Raw genomic sequence first — 26,764 nt, 5'->3', positions numbered from 1 at the left:
ACTTGCCATAAAGCGTCCTCTGGGAAATATGTATTCAGGTCGGTTATTATATTCATACAGGGTATCTTGGGTTACAATATACATATCTGTCGCAAACTTTATCAGAATACATGATTCGCAGAAACTATAATAAAACATTGTTTTTAATTAAGCGCTTTTCCCGCCCTTCCCTCTATCCGTCTTCCATTCCCTCTTCTTATTTATATTAATCGCGCCTTCTGACGTAATGAGAAGCAAATAAGGATAGTCTTTAAAAGAAAAAGTCCAGAGGTCACGTACAGGAAATGCGCTTATGAAGTGTAACCCCCGGATTTTAGTGGTACGATACTATTATTTAAAAAAATGGTTATTGTATATACTTATATTATGCAGTATATTTACTTATTTTTTCTAATTTCTTTCACACTGGAGCAGATAAGAAACTTTTGCAATAAAAAAAACTATGTCTATTTAATAATTTTATAGTAAGCAATCTTGCAACATTTTGTAACATGAACAAGATTTTTGAATTTAAGCAGATTTACTTTCTGCAACCCCAGCTAAAAATCTTCATAAAAAACCCTTTTCATTCAAAATGAACAGAAATTCTATCAAAACAATATATGAATACTAAGATAGTTTCAAAATTTCTCCCAAAAAAATAAATAAATAAATAAATAAAAGTTTCAAAGATCTACTACCCACCCACCCCTCTCGACCTGCGCTTCATCTGGAACCCATGTAAAGCCCTCTGGGAGGCTTCCACCCAACCTCTTTTTTAAGTTGGCTCGCCTCTCCAACAAAAAATCCTTGATCCACACCCTGAAAAAAGGGTATGAATGACAAGTTGTTTTCCAGTCAATCAATACAAAATACAAATACACATTTGACGTGACCCTTTATTTCATAACAGTGATCTTGGTTACATGGCCTAAATTGGGGTTAAGTATGGGTGAAATACGAAAGTCGTATTTAATAATGTTTCTCTTATTATTATTCAATTGAATTAAAGATATTAGTTTTAATGACAATGTACTGCACCATATTAGTCTTGAATCAATTAAATACTCGTTATGTGTTGTGATTAGTGAGGGCTTATCAACGTATATTTCTTGAAGATTAATTCTAAGCACAGATTATTGCTGTTTAAAGTTCTTGAATAAAACTGCTCTGAGTATTTATGATGTATGAATATAATTCTGCAAAATACTGTAGGAGTTGAGATTTGTTTTTTAATGAACTTTATTATTGACTTTGAATAACACAGTCTATCAAAAAGAGGCATTTTCATTTTTTGCATGATGTGTCAAAATACAAGACTCTTTTAAGCTGCTTGATGTGACTTTGGTGTTTAAAACATGGCTGGAGTTAGTTTACAGGATAAATTTCAAAAGAGTACTGATGACTCTCACATAGACATGAAAGCCTTCGATTTTGTCTTCTTGTTCAACAAAAGCATTGGAAGTTCTAAGGTGTTTTACTTTATGATAGATCCCTGGATGAATAATAGACTATTTCCAAAATGTAACGTCATGCGGTTTAGTAAACTGGCAAATTTGGTGCATTTTAAAGCAATAGAATTGGACGGATATCTTTACATTATTGGTGGAAAAGATTGGGAAACTGGGGAGCACCGCAGTGACACCTGGCGTTACGATCCCGGAAGTGCTAAATGGACCGGAAGAGCTAGGATGAACACCGCTAGGTGTCGTCACACAGCCGATGTTCTTAATGGCTGTATATACGTTACAGGTACATTGTTCATAGATTAATTGATTGACTTTGTTTTATTTGACAGATTATCCAGGGTTATGCCTGTCAACAACAGATTCAAATAATTACTGACTATAATCTGAAAATGACGTGTTATAAATCGTGATTTCTGTGCATTAAGAAATATGTAGATCAATGCATAGATTAAACAGGCGGTCACTCTAAATGACAAAGAATTTAAGAAAAAATTAGATGCATTTATAAAAGTAAAATTGAAATTATGAAGGTAAAAAACATCTTTTACATGTTCAAGTGCTGAAGATTAAATGGCAGAGATTTTTGACTGCCTTTGTAGTGCATATACATAAATGAAGTTAAATTTCAATATCGCATTGTTACCCACCCTTTCAAAGTAAAAATTCATTTCAGATAATTACGTAGATTTGAAAAGGAAAAAAGTTGATATGAACTTTAAATTCACATATCGTTTTTCTTTATGAATTGAAGGTACCTTTCTCTTTTGAGAATTTTTTGTATCCCTCTCAAAATAAATTTTAATACACCTTTTGCACATTTACAAAACCATTAAAAGAACGTAGATTTGACATACAAGCAGGCTTCTTATTCATAACGTGCACTTGAATAAATCTGGGCAAAATATGGAATACATTAGCACACTGATCGAGATAAATAAACATAGATTCTTGAACAACCCTGAAAAGAAATATCTATTGCTCAGACTAAGATTTATTTTCGCCCATAGACCGATGGAGAGGGTATTTATAGTCTATCCTTGTTAGTTAATCATGTTTATAATATTTCTATAACTAAAATATTGTTTAAATTAATCTAAAGCCCAATGAATCTTGGTTATCAGGATGTTTGGGTGTACGAAATATGTATAAATCTATAAACCAATGGAACGAACTAGTTAAAACGTTTTACTTTAAGTTACTGATGAAAAAAAGTAGAGATCTGCAAATTTAAAATTAAACCATTGTAAAAATACATTTTTTAACATAGTCCAAATACAGACAAGATTATCGGGGGGGGGGGGGGGTTCTGTCAAAAAACAATGTGGACATGAGAAACAAATACATATGTTGCTGTATATTTGCATATACATGTGTATGTACATGAATGTAGTACATTATCAAATATTATAACCATGGCCGTAGGGGAGCGGGGGGGGGGGGGGCAGGGGAGGGCAAGCCCCGTCCAATATTTTTGTGAATATAAAGTACACTGTGTTTTTTTTATTTGCTTTTCAGGGAATATTTTGCTTGGTAATGCCCCCCCCCCTCCCAAACTAAAAATGTTTGGTTTGCCCCCCCAAAAAAAAATTGCTTCCAATGGGCCTGATTTCTACACAAAAATTGAATAATAAGTGGGTGACAACCTTTCTGAAGACTTCACTTCCGGAATCCTGTTATTTATTTCTTAATATTTACGCCTCTATTTTGATATCTGTACCATTTTCTATTTTTGGTATTTACTCATATACTTCAGCAACTTGTAAACAACTTCATGTACACCCATAATATACGTAATAATTTACGGAAATCTTTATAGAATTAGTCATGAAGAAGAAACACGATTTCTATGTTCAACTGGCTTATCAAAAACCAAAGCAATTCTTTTTCTGACATATTTACATTTTTTGCCCTTGTGCGTATCTCGAGATGAGGAGACAGGGAAATCTAACCCCCCACCCCTCATCCCGGGATTTTCAGTTTTGAATTTTTATAGTACGTTAGCAAAAAAGGAACTCAGACCCCCTAGAAAATACGGAAATGATATGGTGAGAAGAGGTATATAAATTATATATGTAGAAGACCTCCCCCCCCCCCGTGCCCCCATCGAAATTAGATTTTGGAGTTTGGAGAATTTATATAATTTTCTTAAAATTTTATTATTTTTTTATTACTATTATTAGTATTATTATTATTTTATTTTATTTATTTTTTTATTTTTTGCTTATCAAAGATTTCTGAGTCTCTCTCTTTTCTTTTTGGTGTTGTGGGTGTGGATTCCTCCCACCCCCTCCACCGAAAAAAATACTGGATCCGCGCTTGTTGCATTTATTTGATTAATATTGAATTGTATTCGTTTTAAAAGTAAACCAGACTTTTTATTTGCTATTTGATTTATTACAATCCCTTTTTGGAATATAATTAATGAACACAGTCCATTGAAATTAAATCTTTATTATAAAACTTAAGAATCAAGGCACTTGCTTTAAGAAAATGACTGCTTACTATGGACCATTTCGTGTGAATTATCTCCATATAGTAAATTATACGTCACAATATGACAGATCCTAAAGTTCAATACTGGTCAATCGCATCAAAAGGATTCAAGTATAGTTGACCTCAATGGAAATAAATATACATGTGTATTGTAGGTGTAGGTCACTTTTCTGACGAACAAACCTTTTAATAACCATCTTCTCGCATGCAAAATGACAAAATTCATCTGACTATTTATGCATTATTTGACCTATATGTATATGTCCTCTTCAAAGCGATAATAATGGGTTTATGATTACAATTTTCTCCTATTTGCATCATCGATAATTTTCCTTATTATAAAGGGTCAGTATTGACAGAACGATAATCCCTGGACTTGGCCAAACAGTGTTAAGCAAGATCGTGCTTATGAATAGCAACAAGAATGTGGTCTGATAAGGTTAATCATATCAAACACGTGTGTAGCTAAACTATTACTAATTTCTCAATTATTTCGGGTTGACGAGTCCAGCTTTTTAGCTCACCCCTGCCAACAACTCAAGCTTTCCCTGAATGATAGTATGTCCGTTGTCTGTCCGACTTTAGCGTCCGTCTGACATCTATTATTTTTTTCCATTTTCGATGTCTTCACTTGAAAACACATAGAATATATTGATTTTCATAAATAGTTACTCTGATCAAACACCTCTCTGAAGTGTTGATACAAGTCTGTTGAAATTCTGGACCCAGGATTGGGTTTGACCACGATAAGGGGTTAAAATTTTTCTAAGGAAAACGAAGAGAAAATTCTTTTAAATCCTTTTGTGAAGAACTGCAGGTTTATTCAAACATGCCCATTTCAATACAAAAAAAGGTGTTGATTCATTTTTTTTTCATGATCCCCGAAACTAGGGCGACACTACAATGGGAGATATAAGTAATATGGGAAATTATATAAAGAAATACATGTATTTATATTTTTTCTGAAGAATAGCAGGGCGCCATACATATCTTGTGATATTTTAAATCTGCATGAATCTCAGACTCGGTGAAGTGTATATATTGTAAATACAAATTTATACAATTTGTATATAAAACATGGTCCGATTCCGACTTCAAATTTATAATTTTTTAGGAGGAGAGGTGCATGGTGGGAAGGTCTCCGATAGTTGTGAGAAGTATGACCCAATTAAGGATAAATGGATTGAGGTTGAACCCATTCCACGTCCTCGCGCAGACCATGCCGCATGCGTAAACGGAGGAAATCTGTACGTTTCCGGTGGGATCAGCAACCTTAAACATCAGTGCTCAAATGTCTTCTGGTGAGTTACATTGCATGCACACCGTTCACATGGTGTAGAGCTAAAAAGTTACTATCAGCACCAACCCTAAATATAAAAAAAATCCCAATAACAACCAGGTTAATTTAGTATTGTCAGGCCCGTAGGAGGAAATTTCACTTTGAGGGGGCACAACCATAAATTTTCAGTTGGGGGGGGGGGGCACTATCAACAACCAAAATTCCTTGACAAGCAAAAAAAAAGGGTCTTCAGACGTTATCATTGAGGGGGCACAGGCATATAGTAGCTATGTTTTCTATAGTATTCTATATATCGGCAAAATTATGGGTGGGGGGCACGGCCCCCCGTGCCTCCCCTCGATTCCTACGGCCATGATTGTTAATAATTCCATACTTATGTAGCAACATATAAATTTCAGTGGCAACAGAAAAAAATTAAAGCACACCAGTTTCTATAGAAGAAAAAAGCATTCAACTAATAATTCACTTGTATGATCATAGAAAGCCGATATCTGAAAATCATAAAATTTAAGAATGACGCATTTTTAAAGGAAGTTTTGCTTCCATAAAAGAAAAAAAAATCATAATGATTTTCTTTCCTGCATTCTAATAAATAATGATGCACCTTGGCATAGATATCATTCATTCAAATATTGTTTTACGTAAATCCGACAGCAAAACTTCAAAATAACAAATAAATCAATTGAAATGGGTCTCCACACAACTTGTTTCTTCTGCCTGAGTGTTGTTCAGTTACACAATAAATCATTTAGAATAGGATGAGGCGCTCTCAGTATCGAGTGCTGTCTTATTTTCTCAGTGATTGATTTGTTAACGATTCTCTAAAGTCCGATAATGAGTCATGGAATCAAATTTATTAAACTTTAATGGCAGTAATTTACTTCTACAAACCAACAACAAAAACTGCAGTGATAATAATTCAAGTATTACAGAAAGTTAATATTGTATCTAAATCCCTAATGATGCGAAGCAGTAATAAAAAGATGCATTGAAGGAAATTTTTTTATCGACTTATAATCTTAAACAAACGAATGTTTTGCATCATATTATCGTTATTGAACGATTGTAGTTAATCGTTTGAAATATATCTTAAAGCAAAATGCCATCGCAATCCATTTTTCTTGTCATGGTTAGAGTATATTTCCTCTTTTTCCGTTCTAAGGAGGTGGACAAATCATAAATATGGTTTACACGAATATTATTTTTTCTAATAAGTCAATATTTTTCAATGGAAATCATAGTAATTGTCAAGAATTATATTCAGCTCCGAGTTATCGCTTTCAATAAATTTTGCCCAAGTTTTCAATCAAAGGCATGATTAATATTTAATTTAATAAATCATCAAAGCTAATTAACTAAAATCCACACCCTTTCCATTATAACAAACAAATCGTTGTTCATGACTTTAAGATGGTTCGCAAATCAAACCAAGGTTGTTTTTTTTTTCAATCTGATTTTATTTAAATGAGGATTTTCGTCACTAATAGGTTCAATTATCGTACAATGGCAGATTCAATAAATATGACTCATATTGCAAATGGTTTTTATCGCATTCGACACAGCTGACAATAAAAAAAATATGTCGATATATTATGGTCAATATTGCTCCAACATCTTCTTATTTTTCATTTCGAGAATGATAACAAGATGTTAAGATGGCAATCGTGTTTTTGCGCCATTTTGGTGCCATTGTTGCAGACGAGAGAGTCCTAACGTCTGCGTACCGCAATGTCGTCTGCCAAAATTTTTGATCCTGATGCTGCGAAATAAAGGAACTAAACAATGCAATCCATTTAATTCGTTTCTCTTGAAGACTTGGGTGAGTCATAGCTCCCTTTGAAATTTGTTACTTCAGATTCTTTGAGAATTAAGAAGTATAGACATTAATGAATAATTATAGTCAAAATGGAAGTCTCGCTCATTGCTGTAATTAAAATTTCAACAGATTAGATAAAACAATCCGACAAAAATTTGCGGAATAAATTAATCAATATGATATACAAATGAATTTAATTAGTATGTATCTAAAATAATTTAAGCTGTTTTTAATTTCTATATATGCTTCATTACAATATTTTTTTTCGTTCTAAGAACTGTGTATTATAAGTACATTTACGATCCTTAAAATCATCACGCAGACATATAAATTTCACGCCAGACGGAAATAAAATTTAAATTTTATTATTTTATTATCCTTGAAATTAAATTCATTAAAAATGTTAAAACGGAACCTTGATTATCAATTTCAAGAAGCGCATTTGACCAAAGGTCTCTTTATATAAACAAAGCTATTGTCCAATTAGGAAATGAATTTAAATATTTATCAAAAAAATGCACATTTTTTTTCTTTTGAGTGATGATTTTTATCTACATACCTAAGAAACTATTTAATACTTGACTGAAAGGAATGAGAACTGACATTGTTAACACATCTATTTTATTTTAATGAAAATCCGAACCCTTAATATTAAGGGCTAGACAATAAATTTCTAAACAATAGCAACAAGAGACAAGAATGTAAAATAACCAAAAAAATATGTTAATCATTTGAGGTATTTATAAACTACTACAACATGAATAAGTATTAATCTCAGAATAAAACAATGTTAACATGATAATGCAATAAGATGCTTTATACTATAAATTACTAGCACCAAATTATTAAAGCCTACGTCTTGAAACACTATACAGTATTTTGAAAAATTACATGGAACATTTTAAAAGATGACAGTAATTATGTTCCTTTCAAAGCTGCTTCTATTATTACTTTTTTTTTGTTGGTAAAATGCATTTATTTTGAAAAATAAAACAAAGTTTTTTTTAAGTAGTTTGTTTAACAACATTATACAATAAATACAGATTTAATTGGCATTGAATTTCCTAATGATAACTTAAATGTCCTTAAAAGTAAATTCGATGAATCAATAATGTTGACGGCGGTGAAATCTAGAAAATAAAACCTCTATTCAGAAACAGCAAAAAGTATATGGTTTCTCTCCTTAGCTAATGTCAATAGTTGAGACAGTCTTGAATAAGGAAGAAGTTTCGTTTTTTTTCCTTGGTCAATAACCAGTAAATGGGTTTTTGTCTGTCTTTTAAGTTTACGAGATTCTTGTGTTCTATGACTCACAATAGCCCTTTTTTGCGTGTTTTGCCACGTTTTTTTTTTTCAATATCATACAGGCATGTAGTTTCGTGTTTGAAATTGTAATTATTTCATGGGGGGGGGGGCTTTCAATGAACTTTTTGAACAGCAAAAGGTTACGACTGGAAAAGAATGCCCCCCCCCCCCCGATACTACGTGCCTGTCATAGTTGCCAAATGGAAAAAGACGTTTTATGGTTAAACTGTATTGTGCACAGTGCTTTCGTGGCGGATAGGAATACATGTACATGTATACACAACTTGTATGAGTGCATTCATTTTCAAAATAACGGCTGTGAGCCTGAAATCTTTCTATTTTTATCTAGCGATCTTGTCAGAATAAGCCGAAGTACGTGTATACTATTTAGGGCAATATTCCTAGGGCTTTATTTATTTTTGTAGAGGTTACGCAATATCAGTGGCGGATTTAAGTGGGGCGCACCCGGTGCCTCCCCCCCCCCCCTAAAATTGTCAAGGTTAGCGTAAACCGTAGTTTCGTCGAGAAAATGTAAAAATGTCACTTTTATCCACAAAATCTCTAGAATCCAGTAGCTTCCGGCGACTTCGCCCCGGGCCCCCCACCAGGGCTTCGCCCTGGATCCACTGAGGGCCTCAAGGCAGCCCCAGACCCCCTGTCTACTTTTTGCCCCCGCCCTGACTTCAATTCCTTGATCCGCGCTTAAATATACTTTTTTCCTTTTCCCTATTTATTTACTTCTGGGGGTGAGGGTGTGAGGTTGTGTGCCTAGGCCATTTCCTCTTTTTACCCAAATAAATAATTTGGATTCATCTATGTCTTTACTTTGTACATTAATAGTTAATGAATCCTCCTCAGAATTCTCCTTTTATTATTTTCATATGAACTACAATAGACTATCATTGACAATTAATTTATTCAATTACCTTCGAACCCGACCTCCCCCCCCCAAAAAAAAAAAAATGTTTCTTTCTGTTGGTTAATAAATCAGCAATATTTATGTATATATAATTCACAATATGTTGATTTAGATCTATAATGTTGTTACATGAGTTTGTGTTTATGAATTATGGAGTTCTTCAACAAATACGAAACCATCTGTTGGTGTCCACCATATGCCTGTATGACTCAGGTGCGCGCCATCTAATCTTTTTTTAACGAATTCAATAGACATCATTGTGAACTATATTTTAAGTCTACATCACCGTATTTTTTCAATCCTTCTGTTGAAAGTTTAGTTCTACTTTTCAAGAAACTTATCATCCTCAAACAAACGATTTTGAGAAAAAGAAGCAACATTCGTATACGAGGGGTTATCAAAAAGTTCGTGGACTGATTCGATAAAATTAATACTATGTAGTCTGTGCTTACAAAATTTATAGGGAACATAAATCAACAAAAGTTTAAGAAATGTTGAAAATTTTAGCTCGATATATTGATAATTTGCCAAATTATTCTAAAATAAAAAAGACATTATATGATCACCCGGCGCTGTCGCCGTTTTGTTTCATGACGTCCGACAACGTCATTGTTTCTCAATGACCGCTCTATCTACTTCATACACTTATCTTGATGAAATTACCTGGAGTAATAAGTAAGACTTAATCCCGTCTTGTTTATATGACTTTACAATGTCATGAACAGCTACTTTCAATGCATATAATATTGTAAATGGATCTATACATAGGGAAATATCCGAACTTGATTATGCCAGAATACTTCGCTTGTTGGAGTTCATTTTCTACCACACATGATCAACGTCACTTTTCGACGTGACTGACTTTTGACACAATAACTACAAATCGACATTAACTGTGCATCTTTCATCTCTCTGAATCTTTTTGGGTATTTAAAACGAGTACTTTGGATGCATTTTATTTTTCTGTAGCCTGTTTAAACATTCCCTAGGTCTATACCAGTTTTTCCAGGTGCGAAACAATATAGAATGTAGGAAAAAGAAACCCCTCCCCCTTTTTGACGTCATTTTCAAGCCCTTGATTGTTTAGACACTCCATATAAAACTTACGATAAAATTTCATAGAACTTACAGAATGGGGTAAAAATTGCAAATTTTACGGAACAATTGCGTCGTACCAAATATCTGAATTAACGGGATTTTTTGAGGACAAATGCTCATATCAAAAGAGTTTTTTTTAGTAACACTCAAGTAGAAAAAACGTCATATTTGAGGTTGCGCCGCCTGGACATACCATTCCTTACAAAAACATTAACAATTCATTAAAAAATAAAACTTATGATTTATGGTTTATCCTATAGATAGAAAAGATGATGCTAACTAAATGTGTAAAAATTCATTGATGTACCTAAAGCGGTTTTAATTTTATGGCGCTAGTCCACGAACTTTTTGATAACCCCTCGTATGTATTAAAACAATTTATGCAAAAAAGTGAAAATTGGTATAGGTTCATATATTTTTATTCAAATTAAAAGAGAAGTGCAATCTAGAAAATTTGCAAGAAGAGAAAATAATCCCTCTGGATGTTTCGATTCGCAAATCCAAAACACCCGTACAAACTTCAAAATGAGCATAATACGAGAGAATAAAAATCAATATCATAAACAGGTAAAACGAAAAAAAAATTGAAGCGATGAGTCAACTGCCTTTTGGATGCATGGGACTTAAAGCTAATGACGGAACCCTTTCTCCCAGCGCGCGTCAAATATTGACCGTATACCTTTGTTTAAGGCCAGTGTCTTCGGTGGGTCACTACCCCTGAATTCATGAATGATTCATGCTACAATATTACAAAAGGGGGAGAAAAAATGTGATTCAGATGTTCTTGGATTACAAAGGCAGTTAAACAGATAAATGAAACATTCAAATTATGAATATGATTTTTAAAAATATAAATTGCCTAAAATATTCTTGCATTCACAATTTTTTTCAATTAGCAGAATATAAGTAAAAAAAATATATCTTTCTCGATTTCCTTAAAATTAGGGAGGAAGAGGGAACTTTTTATTTTGCTTATTGCTTTACTTTATAGCAATTTACCACGATACTAGCAAATAAAATGAAAAGATATGCATCTTCGCTTACGCTTATATTCCATTATATACAAATTAAGAAAATTATCAAACTGTAATTAAAATTGTACGATTAGATTAAAGATTTTTTCAAGTACTTATTTAGTAGTGTGCAACTTTCAAAAACAACTAGCATAAATATTTTATCTACTTATCTTAAAGCGCTAAACATGTTTCAAAAGTTATATACATAAATAATGATTACAAGCTCTGTCTGTTCTTTATGCACTCAAAATGAATAAATATCTTTATCATGATGCATCTTATTGCAATGAATAGCTTAAATAATTAATGCACAAAGAACTATAATAATCCATAGAAATTAACGATATATACTAATTGATGGCATTTTTACACATAACTGTGCCATGGCTCACGGTAGCATGTTCCACTACAAGCATTTATTGCACGCATGAAATCTGGTATAGTTTGCTCCATGGGTATTCGAAGCACGACTTCTATGCTATTTTAATTAATATACATCAACAGCTGACTAATGATAAAGCCTTTGTGTGAGAAAAACGGGCTTCTGTGAAACTCAAGAGTGTGCAACTTCCAGATTTCACTTTATTTTATGGCGTGAGTCATATACGACCATGAAACGGATTACTGTTTCAGAGAAATCAGCGTCCCGGAAAAAGGGGCGCGGCTTCAAGAAGAAAAAGCAGATGGGATGTGGTGCTTCTTCAAGAGTTAAGGTTTTGAAAAGTGGCTAAATTTGTTTAAACCACATCTTATTTGAAAATAACGAGCAGAAAATAATGCAAGTAGTATAGGAAAATTAAAAAGGATTCGGAAACAATTTTTTTTTTAAACTTATACTAACCCGTTTCCTTATTAATTATGATGAAAATGACAGATCTTTATAAGATAGTAACAAAATACAGATGTATGCTGTTTAAAATAATGAAGAAAAAGTATTTGAAATTGTCCATGCATGTTTTATTTGAAAGCATGTTGATTCACATAAATGAATGACGTTCTAGTTGTACAGAAGAAATATAACTAATGAATTTATACAAATAAATGTATGAAAAAAAACGTAGCTAAATTGATGGCAACAGCAAATGGTCGACAACTCGCAGAGTATGCCTTTCTAAAACAATTTGTGCTAGTAATGTAATAGTGAATGTTAGGATCTGGAAGACAAAAGCACATTTTATTTATTATAAAATCTACCCATAACGATATAGATTTTTTCTTTGTTTGCTTGTTAGCCTGCATTAATTTTCTCTCGTTCCTTTGAAAAACAACGTAAACCTTTGTCTAAAAAAAAATTTGTATTTTCATTTTCTAAGAAAAGATTATTTGTCAAACATTACATCCTATCAAATTAACAAAGAAAAAAGAGAGACCCATGGACCTGTCACCACATTCCCACAAAGCTCACCTGTACATATTTTCCAGATCGACAGATAAACGATAGATAGATGGATTTTCTTATTCTGGATGCCCAAAAGTAAGTCAAATGTCATGCTAACATAAACTTAAGTCATTTTATGGCCAATTCTAAATCTGGGGGATAAAGCTGGACGTAATTATACGAGGATACACACATTGACATACCTGTACTCAATTGTTTTCGTACACATAGGATTACTCTTAATTTCATCGTATGCATATCTTTCAAATGTGACGGTGCTCAATGGAAACGTGGTATCCTGGAGCACGCAATGAATAGAATATTAATTCTCATTGGACTAAAAAGGAAGTTATATCATATTAATTCTCATTGGTTTAAAAAGCAGGTTATATTCTTTTTTTAACAAAAATGTAACGCCACCTTTTGATATTTTTCTAGAATTAAGTTTCATTTTATGTGTCATCTGTTTCATTTTATCTTTGCTATCAGGTCAAAATTTAGAATCAGTAAATGAACGCTTTAACAACATTGTCTCGCCTAAAACATTAATTAGTTGTACGTGCAGGAAGAAAAAATGGTTTACCTTGAAAAATAGTAAAATGGATCTATAGTATTGTAGAATTTTCTTTGTATTTAGATAGCTGAAAGTCGACAGACAAAGGAGGATCTGTAGTCGTATGAGTAAAGGTGTTCTCAACTGTTGTGAAAGTGTTCTCGTACTCGAATGTCTACAGTTGTTCATAGTATTCAGATGTCGCTTAAGAGTTCAGAGTATTCAGTTGTCGCTTTAGAGTTCAGAGTATTCAGTTGTCGCTTTGTTGTTCATAGTATTCAGTTGTCGCTTTGTTGTTCATAGTATTCAGTTGTCGCTTTGTTGTTCTTAAGTATGTCTCTTCAGTGTTCAGACCTATTCAGATGTCGCCAAAGTGTTCAGAAATTTTTAGATGCCGCTGAAGGGTTCAGAAGTATTAAGAAGTCGCTAAAGTGTTCAGAAGTATTCAGATGTCGCTTAAGTGTTCAGAAGTATTTAGATGTCGCTAAAGTGTTAAAAGTATTCAGGCATCGCTGTAGTGTTCTGTAGTACTTTGTTGAGTAAATACAAACTACAGTGTAAATGTACATGTATGCCAATTAATGTCCACAGATAACGTAAAGGAAATCTGATGTAACGATGTTTTTTTCCCTTTTAAATGTATTTCTGTTTATATCCTTTTATTCAAATTCGATGCACTTTACACGAGGATGATGTCGTGTAAATTAAGAAGAGAAACTCTATCTGTTATTCTTTGGAAAAAATTTCATATTTGCTCTGTATTTATACCTAACATTTACACAATCCTGATTAGGATCCAAACCTTAAGGGTCATCATCTCATCATGATTTGTACAGATTTGAACCTACATAAAATGGGAACTATTTACATTGTACAAATAAAACTTACTAAATGTAGTTTTCATGTTTTTAATGTAAATTTTATTTTCCGTGTATGCACTGTTTCTAATACACTGAAATCCTACTGGGGCCTTATTCAGAGACCAGAAAAACAATTTGAAGATTCAAAAGGTGTTAAAAACACTCATTCCTCGGGTAAGCAACAAATATTCGTTGACCACTAATTACCGGGTACAATGTACAAGTTTGATAATTTCAGTCATCTGTGCAATGGTTATATAAGACGGGACATTAGAAACCGTATTTTCTTTTTATATCTCCTCCAGACTTTAGAAATGCGGCAATGAAAACTGAAAATGTCAGGGTCTGGATATGTTAGAGTAGTATGAGTGAAATTGTATACATTAATCTGTGGTTTCGGGCCACAATATCGAACGCATGGACTTGTCCCTAATTTCATTTTATATATGAAATATGAAGATATAGAGATCAGTAATCAAAGTCCATTAGAACAATACAAATTTGGAGCAGAGCAAACCTCTAAAAACATCAGAGGTGGGATCAGGTGCCATGGAGGAGTGTTTTTGTCTTATCATAATGTGATGTCACTAAATCGACATTAATTGATATTAAGAAGGGCAAGCATCCTTAATGAAAAATAATATGATATCAATTTTCATTGGTTTAAAAAGGAGGTTTTAATTTTTTTAATTGGAAAAAGTGGCACCTTTCGATATTTTTCCCGTATTGCCTGTTATATGACATGTATCACTTAATACTTTATGATTAAGTCAGTATAATGGATGTTAAAGTTAGAGTTTCTAAATGAACTTGGAAAATTGAAAGCTTAAGTATTGTCTCGTCACAAATCTAATTCGTAGTACGTGTAAAAAAAAATTATGTACCCTGAAAAATAATAGCTTGAATCTATCGTATTTATACATGTTGTCATATTATAGTACATTTTAAGTTTACTGGGTGACAGTAAATACAAAATTTACAATATGACATCTTTTTTGACAATATAGATAAAAGACGACAGAGAAAGGACATTTAATCTGTAAATAAAGGTGTTCTTAAGTATTAAAATATCGTAAAAATGTTCAGAAGTATTCAAATGTAAAAATTGTTCAAATATTCAGATCCAACTACAATTTAAAAATTGTTGTCTATACATAGTTGTCTATAAAGTATTATAAAGTAAATACAAGTTATGAGAATGTCCTAAAGTTTTCAGATGCCGTAATGGAATTCTAAATTAACAGTGTGAGTTTGTTTGTTTGTTTTTGAAGGATTTCTGATGCCTTCAATTTGTACAAATTAGAATATACTCTTAAATATACATTTGATGTGAGAAATTTTACTTTTGTTCTTCTTCTGAAGAAAAAACCAGTGTCGTATAGTTAAGCCCCCACCCCTGGTAGATGATCCCCCGGAAGATTCTCTACATAGTAAATCTTCCCCGACGGAGAAAGCTTTACTGTATTTATTCCGCATATTTGCTACAGAGAATCATTCCTTGGAGGAATATTTACTGTATAGTAAACATTCTGGAGGGGGGGGGGGCTCTATGTGGAAGCTTCACTATACACAGGTACATTTTCCTCTTCATTTATCAGTATTTTTTCCATAAACCCAATGTTTGTTTGTTTTTTTAAAGTCCCTCTCGAGTATTTTTCACTCATGCATATGGAGACACCAACACTTGCCGGTAGAGGGCTGCAAATTGAGACCTAAACTCGGCACTCAGGGCCATTGAGCAGCGAAGGATCTTTTTCGTGCCAGCACCTACTGCGACATGGGACCACGGTTTATACAATCTCGTTCGAAGGACCGATTTCCGTGTCCCGCAGTGGGATTCGAACCCACGACGTAAGGATCAACGCTTTAACCATTGCGCCACGCGGGCGACGAACATAAATCCAATGTAGAGGATCCTCTCAAACCTCAGGTGGCTATCATTTGAAGAGATTTGAATCTACATTACATTAGAATTATTTACATACAAAACTGACGAAATGTAAATTATTTGTTCTGTAAGAAACTTTCATTTTCTGTACTCTTACAAACTGAAAACCAATTGCAGCCTCATTCTTAAGCTAACGCGCTTAAAGAAATATGCAGGCGTGAAGCGTCGTGGTTCATGTCTTCATGAATTCTCAAAAATTAGATTCATCTCTTAGATAATCAGACTTTTCATACTTGTTTTTGTAGCATGAATGATAAATGTTCACACCCATCTGGGGTATCTGGACCTCCGTATCAACCACACGGGGTCACACCCTAATTATTTACCTGATTTTGTCTTTTCACCATGTGACGTCACTAAATTGAGACGTGATATCATGTAGCAAGACTATTCTAAACGCAAAATGATTGAATATCAATTTTCACTGGTTAGCAAAAGAGGTCTTTATCTTTTTTACATGTAATTGAGAAAAGAGTTACACCTTTTGATATTTTTTAATATTTACGTGTTAAATAAAATGTACATGTATCACTTGATACTGTGTGGTTAGGAAAGTATAAGGAATGCCATACAAGTATTTATAATATGATCAGGAAAGTATAAGGAATGTTATACATGTATTTATAATTTCTAAATGAACAAGAGCTTAAGCAGCATTCATTTGATAAAATATGGTTTGCGTTGAAAACAATAGCATGAATTTATAGTAATGTGCATTAAATATATAGGTTATAAACATGTTGTATTATTGTAGTAAATTTTGAATTTTACAGGGTGCCAGTAAATACCAAATTTACAATATGACATTTATCATAACAATATATAAAAAGACGATAGACAGGAGAGATTTTAATCTGTAGGTAAAGATGTTAACTTTTAAATTTTAAAATATCGTAAAAATATTCTTCACTATCCAATTGTCAACAGTATTCAGATGTCACGCAATTGTTCTGAAGTATTCAAATACCATTTAGATGTTTAAAACGTCTTCTAAAGTAAATACAAGCATATGCCAATGCCCTCAAGTATTCAGCTCACGTGAAGAAGTTCTAGAGTAACAGTTGTTTTAAAGGTTTTCTGATGTTTTCAAAATGTCTGTCCTGATAATGTTTAGAGTATTCAGTTGCCGTAGATTTGTCTGATGGATTCAAACGTTGAAAACGTGCTCGAAAGTACAACAAATGTCGTAAAGTATTTACAGCTTCTTTACTTTTTCAAAAGATTTTTTTTTAAATTAGAAAACCTTTCTTGACTCAAGGCCACAGACACGAAATATACAGCCAGTCAATACTAGATAAAGATGACCGCTATTTATCTATAGTTTTGTTTAGAAAAGTCTTTAAAAAGATTTTTTTTTTCAAATATTTCTTTGAGAACCTTAAATCCCCCTTTTAAGTTTTACCCATTAATGTTTGAAGGAAAATTCTTTAAATGAATTTTTAATCATTATTCGTTGAGACTCATACCTTGAGATGGGAACAAGCTTTATTTCATATATTTTTTTAAAGGGAGTATTTAAAATGAAAAATTGGGTTTCCGGTTTATAGTTAGAACATTTCGAACATTTTTTTCGTATTGGTGAAAAATATATACTTCAATCTGATGTTTTTGGACCCCTGTATCACCCCATGGGGTTACCCCAATTTGGGGGTTACCCCTAATTTCATCTGCTGCACGTTTACCTGTTTTTGTCTTTTCACCACGTGACGTCACTAGATTGAGATATTGTATCCTGGAGCACGACCATTCTAAACACAAATAATATAATATTAATTTTCATTGGTTTAGAAAGGAGGAAATAATCTTATTTAATTAAATAAAATGACATTTTTTGATATTTTTCCCGAATTGCATGTTCTGTGACGTGTATCCTATAATACATTATCAGTAGGTCAGTGCACTGAATGTTATATTTAAAAAAAAATTATGAAAATTAGTAATCTGACTCGTCTCTGAGTATTGTCTCGACTACAAGCCTTCAGATCTCTGTAATGCAACTGATATACATGTACATGTATATATATATATAGATATATTTTTTATATAAAGCAGTCTGATTAAGGGCTTGTGGCCTTGCATACAAAATATAATTCGTAATACGTGTAGACAAATATGGTGTACTTGCAAAATACTATATAGTAATTACAGAGCTCTGTTAGTAAGGATCCATTAACATATACATGTAAACTATGTTTAAATATAACTCGCAGTACGTGTAAAAAAAAAAAAAAGGTGAAATTGGAAAAATAGTGGCAAAGATCTTTACAAAAATTACTTGATTATATATCAAACATATTTTAAAATATAATCCGTAGTACATGCAGGACCTCGTCGAAACGTCGAAAATAATGTGTTTTACAGTAAAACAAAGGTCGTAATTTTTTTAAACTAGTATACTTACAGCTTGTTAATCTTTAAAAGAATCTTAAATACAAGAAATGTTTTAGAAACATATATACCTCCAGTGTGGCAATATTAAAAAGAGAACAACTTTACATTTACAATGTCTGTAATGGTAGTGAGAAAAATTGGTTATTTACTAGTCAGAGGCAAACATAATACCACATTTGATCTCTATCAGACCTCAATATCATTAGTTGATAATTTACTTCAAATTTAATGTCTGAAAAAACAAATGGTTCTCAAGATACTGAGCTGACAATATTTTATTACGACTAGTGTCTATACTGTTCGACCTTTGACCTTGTGACTGAAAAATTAACGAGGGTCATATATTCCACTCCCTAGGGTGAAACAAGTGTACTTAATTTAATGTCTGGCAAACAAAGGGTCCTCAAGATATTGAGTGGTGAATATCTTCCTATATCCAGTTTGACCCTTAACCTTTGATTTTGTGACCTCAAAATCAATAGGGATCATCTGGACTCCTTAAGGGGAACCAATGTACCAAGATTGATGTCTGCCAATCAAAATGCTCTAAAAATATTGAGCAAACAATATCTTCCTACCATGTTTATGTCTGTCAAGCAAAGAATATCAAGTTATTGAACGGAGAATATCGTCTTATGTTTAGAGTAGTTTGACCCTTGACCTTGAGACCTAGCTAAAATCAATAGGAGTCATTCACTCTTCAGGGGGTACCAGTGTACTAAGTTTGATGTCTGTCAAGCAAAGGGTTCTTCAGATTTTCAACGGACAACACTTGGTCTACCGACCGACCAACATACCGACTGACAAGTGCAAAGCAACATGTCCACTTTTTCATGTTGGGGCATAAAACTTTTGTGACTCAATGCCAAAGACACGAAATAAGAAAAATACCGATCAATACTCAAGAAAGGTGACTGCTACTTAATTTACGAATTGTTTAGAAGAGTCTAGATTTTTTCTTACTTACACTTTGAATCTCTATTTTGTAATTCTATTACCAGTGGTTTTTAGAGGTAAATTATTTAAATCATTTTTTTTATTCCTTCGATTTCTTGTCTTGAGAAGGAACAAACATTTCTTGTAGACTGAATCATAAACAAATATTTAAGCTGACAAGAGTCAGAGCTTCGTAAGTCCAATCCAGGTTTTTCCAACATCAAGATTCCTAAAAAAAACCAACGGATTTCAAAATTTACACACATAACGACCGACAGGTGCAAAGCAGTATGCTCCTTTTTGCAAGTGGGAGCATAATGAAGACAACTTGTGTGACCCAGCGCCAGAGACACGAAATAAAAAGTAATTAGAAATTGTTACTAAAAAAAGATTGTTATTTAATTTTCGAATTGTCTAGAAACAGACACCCCCCCCACCCCCCACCCCCCGAGTTATTTCTTACTTAAACTTTGAACGCCTGTTTTGTAATTCTATAACCAGCGATTTTTGGAGGAACATTATTAAAATCATTTTTTTTAAATCATTTCTTAAGTTTCTTCCTTTGAGAAGGATCAAACATTTATTTCATAAATTTTTCTTTTTTTTTTTTTTTTTTTAAATTTCCTTAACAATTTTAATGATAAAAAGATTATTCGGTATGGACAAATCTGATAGGTATAGAACACGTTCTGATCATCACGTACATGATTGTATAATTATATTGTGATATTCAAACCAGAAGCACCATTTGAATTAATTCTCTTATACTTGCAGGATGTACGATCCAATCATGAACGAATGGACAGAGCCGATAATTGGTGTCATTTTACCCCACGAAAGGGAAAAACACTGCATGGTTCCAGTGGGGAAGAAAATCTACATTATGGGAGGTATAATGTACATGTAATAACATGAATAAATGGTAATGATTAATAAGCAAACATGTCTAAGGAAAGGCTTAGGATGATCATATTCGGAGAAACAAGAAGTAGATCATGAAATTTACTTAAGAGTAAAAAGTCAACGCACAACAAGAGACCCATGGATCACAACGCCTATATGAGTCGGATAACCTTTCTGACAAATATGGCGACAAATCAAACCCTCAAACACTAGACAAAATTTCTGATGCACCACTTAGTATTTTTATCTGGAAATACGACATCTGCCTCATCGACACGAGTAACTCTAAATTGCCGTCTTGCCTACTGCAGTCGAATTTGCCGATGTCTTTATTTCAACATAACACTCAAAAAATTAATCGCGCTCTTGCGCGCAAATAATTTCCCGAAACCGATTGCGCACCTTTTGCGCGATCATGTAAGGTTGGCGGTTACCGATGGTGGTCACAGAGAAGTGCAAAAATGTTTGAGCACGATTTTCATGAATTTCTATGAAATGATTATGCATCGGTTACCATTTATTTATTTATCTGTTTTGGCTTTTAAACATCTTACTTTTAATATGGTTTCATATTTATATATCAGATAGTAGACAGATACGACTTAAACAACTTTTGAAAAGGTAAAAAATTAATTTTCTATGATGGTGCGTTAGCACTTTTGTCTAATGTATTAGTTTTAAATAATTAGATAGCAGTTTGAAGTCGAGCTAACAAATTAAAGCTTTACCGTTCTGGCAGAAGTTAATCATTTTGTGTTAAAACTCCAAATGTGGCCCCAACCTTGCTCCAAGGATCATGATTTTAACAAATTTGAATATACATTTGTACACTGCCTAGGATAAATGCATGTAAATCTAACTATATATAGCCCTTTTTTTTCTTGAAAAGACCATTTCATACGTTTGATTTGAGTCCCTTCTTTGGTCCCACTCTACCTACGGAGACCATGATTTGTACAAACTTGAATCTCCACTTTTAAATGCCCGTCTGTTCTCGAGAAAGCGATTCTTGAGTACTTTCCAAAGGACTGAAATCGATAGTATTGTTTCTCCGCCCATCTTAGGCCAATTTTTAAAAGTTATCATATTCCTATGATTTTTTTTAAAAAAATCTATATTCATATTTACATCACATCATCAATTTTCATAAAATATGAATTAATTAATATAACTCTATATTTTGGGGTAAAATTCAAGAATTTCACTGCAGAAATCATTGGAACTCGGAAAATATTGTAATTTCCAAATTTGCCAAACTTGAACTATAAGTATCTTTGTGTAAAATGTGAGGTAGCATTCGCAGTTCTTTATTCAAGTGTAAAACTTCGATCTTTCCTTGAATTTTCACTACCTGGAATGATTACACATTAATATGACCAATTGTAATGTGATCCTTCTGCTCTTGAGTTAAAGATATTTTTTTTCAATTTCCCCCAATATATTCCTACGACAAACTTTCACCCCAAAATTATGGCCCCGTCATAATATGGATACAGGGGACATGATTTGAACAAACTTGAATCTTTACTACATGTGAATGTTTGATTGTTAATAGGACGAATTAAAGCACTTCCGTTCTTGACAGATTCCCCCTATATATTCCTTTGTTAAACTTTGAAACTCTTCTGTGGCCTCACCCTTTATACAGACACCATGTTTTGAACAAACTTGAATGTTCACTATATCAGGAAACTTCCTCTTAAGATTTTTTTCTAAATGAGTAGTAATTAAAGATAATTTTTTCTGATAATTATCTCCCCTTCAAAGGGACCTTGGTTCGATCTTTATTTGAACAAAGTCCATACCCATAAAGTTTTTTTTTTTAATTATAAAATATGGTTGAAACTAGCCCAGAAGTTCAAGAAAAGTTGAAAGTTTGATAAATTAAAATACATGAAATAGAGGGACGTATATGTAGTCAAACATGTAGCCAAAGAAAAGTAGGTGGCGTGTGGATGTTCATTTCCTCGTATGAAATAAACACAACGATCGCTATTAAAAGGTCATACTGAAATAAATAAGTTAATCCGCAGGTGTAACCTAATAAGACTTATTTATATAATAAATTTCTATACAAAAATGTAGATGATAACAGAATTGTGCTAATCAATGCATCGAATCTTGTAAAATCGTCCAACCGGTTCTCAGTAGTTTCAGTATTTCAAGTCTTTGGGAAACATAAGCTCTAGATTAATATCTCATGGGTTGTCCTTATTTAGAAACGAACTGGTTGTTCATTGGTATTTCTTCTATTACATAGAATACAACTATGAAATGTGGTCAATAATACAATAAAGTTATAATGCACTGGATACTCCAAAGAAACCCATCATGAGATGTTTAAAATTCAATAAATGTCGTTCTTTAATTTTTAATTTTATTTTGTGGGCGAGAATTTAATCTCTAGATTGTGGCAACATGAAAGTCACAGGATATAGAGAGAACGCTTAACTGTCAACGATTTCTTTAGTCCTTCGGAGTGGACGTTGATTCCGTGTCATAGACAACAATCCCTTTCGCACGTAAAATGTCTCTGTGGTGTTTGAACAAGATCCTTTTGGCTCACCACAGAGACATAAAAAATTACAGAAACTCGAGAAAGAATTTTTTTCACAGCCGAAATATGGCTTAAATTTCGCACAGTCACTATAAAACCTTAGACAATCAATTAATGCTCCTTGATTGGAATGTCGTGGCCATGGGTTCGGGCCATGACTACAACAAACCTAGCTAAGTCGAAAATAACTAGTAACTACTCCTTCGCCTAGCACTCGACACTTCGAAATGACAGTTGTGGGTACCGGTCCTTTAGATGAGACTTTTAAAACGGAGGGCTCACAGCACGGCAGGCTTCTGAACCCAAAAGTACTCTCATTACTTAATGGCCCTAAGTACCAAATGAAGCATCTGGTGACGTCTCAATATATGTAAAGTAAACTTGCATGGGGCTTCACACTACAGCCATCTATTAACGACTTCTTGAGTCTTCAAAAGGCGAAGGACTCATTCCAGACAAGGGTTCAAAGTTATGATCCTGGTATATTTCATTGCTATGTGACTTGAGATAAGCCAAAGTCAGGTGAACCGTTTGACCCCTGTTTATGGCGAGGTAGCCTACAAACGGATTGGTGACCTAGACTACACTTCAGATCTGAGAAATGACATTGAGTAAAGTCGATGATACGCCTTCACATATACACGCACAAATGTATTTGATAGCAACATAAAAGATTCCTACCACTCTAGTAAATGATTAAAGTTATTTCGCGCACAAAATTTTTGAACCATACACACAAACAGACAGACTAACAGACACCATGGTCAAAGAAGGAATGTCAGACATACCGCTGTAATAGTACAATATGATCAATTGTACTTAAGTTAACTTTTTTTCCATGCAATGCCCCTCCATTCGTTCTAAATTATTTATAATTATTAGTGGCCAGAAATGAAAGTTAATTTGAAATGTAACTTATTGACCTTTTTAAAGGTAGGGGCTTTGATCAGGAGACATTTTCAGAGAAAGATGAAGCAGCTATATCCAGCTATAATACAAAATGTCGAGGCGACTTCCGGCGAGATGCATGCTGGGATGTGAATCATCCAAATATGAACCAACCAAGAGCTCATGGAGGAGCAGTTTTGCTGGGTAATCTTTGTAATTTCTGTCACTCAAGTGTCATTTACAGTAGAGAAAATACCATTTCCTCATTAATCTCTGATTTAGCATAATTATCACTGTTTCATAATTTACTGATCGACTATTCCAAACGCCAATCGTACTTCAAAAGCAATATTCAGCATTTCTTAATTTAGTATTTAGTAATTTAAAATGTATGCACTAAGTAGCTATATAATTATCCAACTTTTAATATTGGCAAACCCAAGAGGAAAACATATATGTACCTAAAATATTATTTTCAAAGTATGGACGACTGTGTTTTTTTTTTCCGGGATTTTCTGTGGGTTTTTTTAATCATTATCATTATCAGTATTAATCCTTAATTGAAGAAAATGCAATTGTTTTTTTTTTACTTTTTTTGTTTTGTTTTGTTTTGTTTTTTGGTTTCATTTTGTTTTTAATCATTATTATTATCACTGTGAATCCTGAATTGAAGAAAATGCGGTTTATTTACTGATTTCAAGAAAGGGAAATCGTTTTCAAATATAAAAACTCAAATTTTTGATATAAAAGAAAGGACATTTGACAATGTTCATTTGCTTACAGAGCCAACATACCTCGGATCAGAGTAGAGATTTAATGCATGCCCTTGTAATACTGTAAAAAGGTTTCATTATTATACCACTTATACACAACATTATCATTATAGGTATTAAGCATTTTTCATTAACTGAAAATATTGATAAAATAAGTAGGTACGCTGTCTCCTGCACTTTTTTCGCACTTGTGGGTTATTTGCAGCTCATCAACAATCATTGGCTCATTTAACGTTTTATTTGTAGGTGATATAACTAAATGACAAATTTATACATGTTTCAGGTCATAATATATATATGATTGGTGGCAAGAGCTTTCAGCGGGATTGTGATGTGCTATCTGTTGAGTGTTACAACACCAAGAGAAGGAAATCTCGCGAGATGTTTACACTTCCGCCGAGTGACAATTACGTCAACTGCGACTGCGTGATACTCAAGGTGCCAATAACAAATAAAGACATTAATTTTAACGACGTGCTATTGTTTGATAAATGGATCATGTGGTGAAACATTTTTAAGAAATATCCACCTCTGTTTTTCAAATTAAACCTTTATTCAACAATCTTGAAAATAATTACTGTATCTGTTTGTCCTGAGAATTGCACTGGTGAAACTTAAATTTTGAGAAAAAAAAAGAGGGCTAATACCGGACTAAAATTATCATGCATACTAAAATTACATGTACATGCAAAGATAGCTACATTTAATCGCTACATTCAATAGAAAAAACATAATATCCTGTATCACGGAACATCATTGGTGGCATTCATGACCTTCATTTTTACCAAGGTGAAAAAAAAACAAGATCAGCAGGAAGAAGGCAATACTTGTTAAAGTAGGAGTGGATTGTAGAGAGACGCAATGGATTCACCGAAATCTGAGCATAGGAAGCACATTTATCTTTTGTGTAAAGAAAACAAGGGATCATTGGTGTGGGGTTTAAAAAAATAAAATTTCATAAATTTACAGTGTAACACCAATACTCCGGTCACTGATAACTTAAATCATGATTTAGTCTGTAGGTCATCCTTCCTTCAATCACCAATTTTACCTTCTATCATCAATGACTAAGTCAAGAAAAGGTTTATGTTATAAGAATTGTTAGTTAAAATTCTACATGCAAAATACACAGAGAAATAACTCTGACCTTATATCAAAAGTATTACGAACACGAAAGATATATCTAGTTTTGTACTGATACCTAAATTAAGTCAGATTACTACTAAGTGGAGTGATCATATCATTACATTATATAATAGTTTATACGATATAAAGTCAATTTTTTATCAAATCATATGAGAAAATACATATCATGCTGAAAGTTTGGTTTATCATGATAAAGTGCTTTTTATGCCACAAAAATTTGCATGAGACATATGAAATCCAAATTGACATAAATATGGTGGATTTAAAGTACCATCTACATTCTTATATAATGACAAAATCAGTGCTGTTTTTACATATTAAATAATATCAATATATCAAACTGATTAATGTGACATATTTGATTCTGTTATATCAGCATTTTTTAGCTTAGTTGGCATTTTGTATAATAACAAGTCACATGGATAGTACAGCTGTAATATGCCATATTGTCCACCATCAACATAACAGTAATGATATTTCAACATGATATGCAATAATTATTCCAATGTAATATTTCATCATATCGCATTCAGATATAGATATAATAGTTCTAAGTAGGAATCGACATACTGTTATTATATTAAATATACCAAGAAATGATGCCATTACATAAAGCCTCATCTCACTTTTATCAAAGGCTAAGTAATATGCATTTTACAATATATCGATCACAAAGTGAAATGTAAAAACAGATAATCTAGTGCTGTTCATTTTTCCTACACGAAAAATAACTGAAAAGTTTTATATGCTTAATCTCCAAATTTGAATTGAATGGATCATTGTAACTCAAGAAGCAGATGTTATTTTCCTGGACTAAGATCCACCTTTGAGATCAGACAATCAGCGACTTTGTAGATGCATGGAGTACATGTAACATAGAGTGAACGCAGCCTACAGTTTAGCCGATAGTTGACTTTAATATACTGAAACGCAAAAGAAACGCAACAAGCGGTAAACTACAAATATTTGAATTTTTTATCTAATGATTTTCAAAAATGAATACAGTAAGGTAAAACTTGATTTATAAACATCAGAG

General features: G+C 32.9%; 2 protein-coding genes across 2 annotated transcripts in view; one reads left to right on the top strand and one right to left on the bottom strand.

Annotated features, from left to right (window-relative positions):
• The window catches only part of LOC133175534 (large ribosomal subunit protein eL36-like), a 415,093-nt gene that overhangs the window by 354,966 nt on the left and 33,363 nt on the right, over positions 1-26,764 (bottom strand). The gene's annotated exons all lie outside the window — the stretch shown is intronic.
• Positions 1,338-25,104, top strand: LOC133175491 (kelch-like protein 9). Its single transcript, XM_061310601.1, has 5 exons — positions 1,338-1,731; positions 5,056-5,242; positions 20,236-20,351; positions 23,855-24,013; positions 24,866-25,104. Exons 1-5 carry the CDS (start codon positions 1,338-1,340, stop codon positions 25,087-25,089), a joined length of 1,080 nt encoding a protein of 359 aa, XP_061166585.1. The 3' UTR covers positions 25,090-25,104.

This window comes from Saccostrea echinata, unplaced genomic scaffold, assembly GCF_033153115.1.
Source record: "Saccostrea echinata isolate AGI-Se365-2 ecotype Australia unplaced genomic scaffold, CSIRO_AGI_Sech_v1 ptg000002l, whole genome shotgun sequence".
Lineage (NCBI taxonomy): Eukaryota > Metazoa > Mollusca > Bivalvia > Ostreida > Ostreidae > Saccostrea > Saccostrea echinata.
The sequence above is the reverse complement of the archived record's forward strand: the minus strand, read 5'-3'. Positions and strand labels throughout refer to the sequence as shown.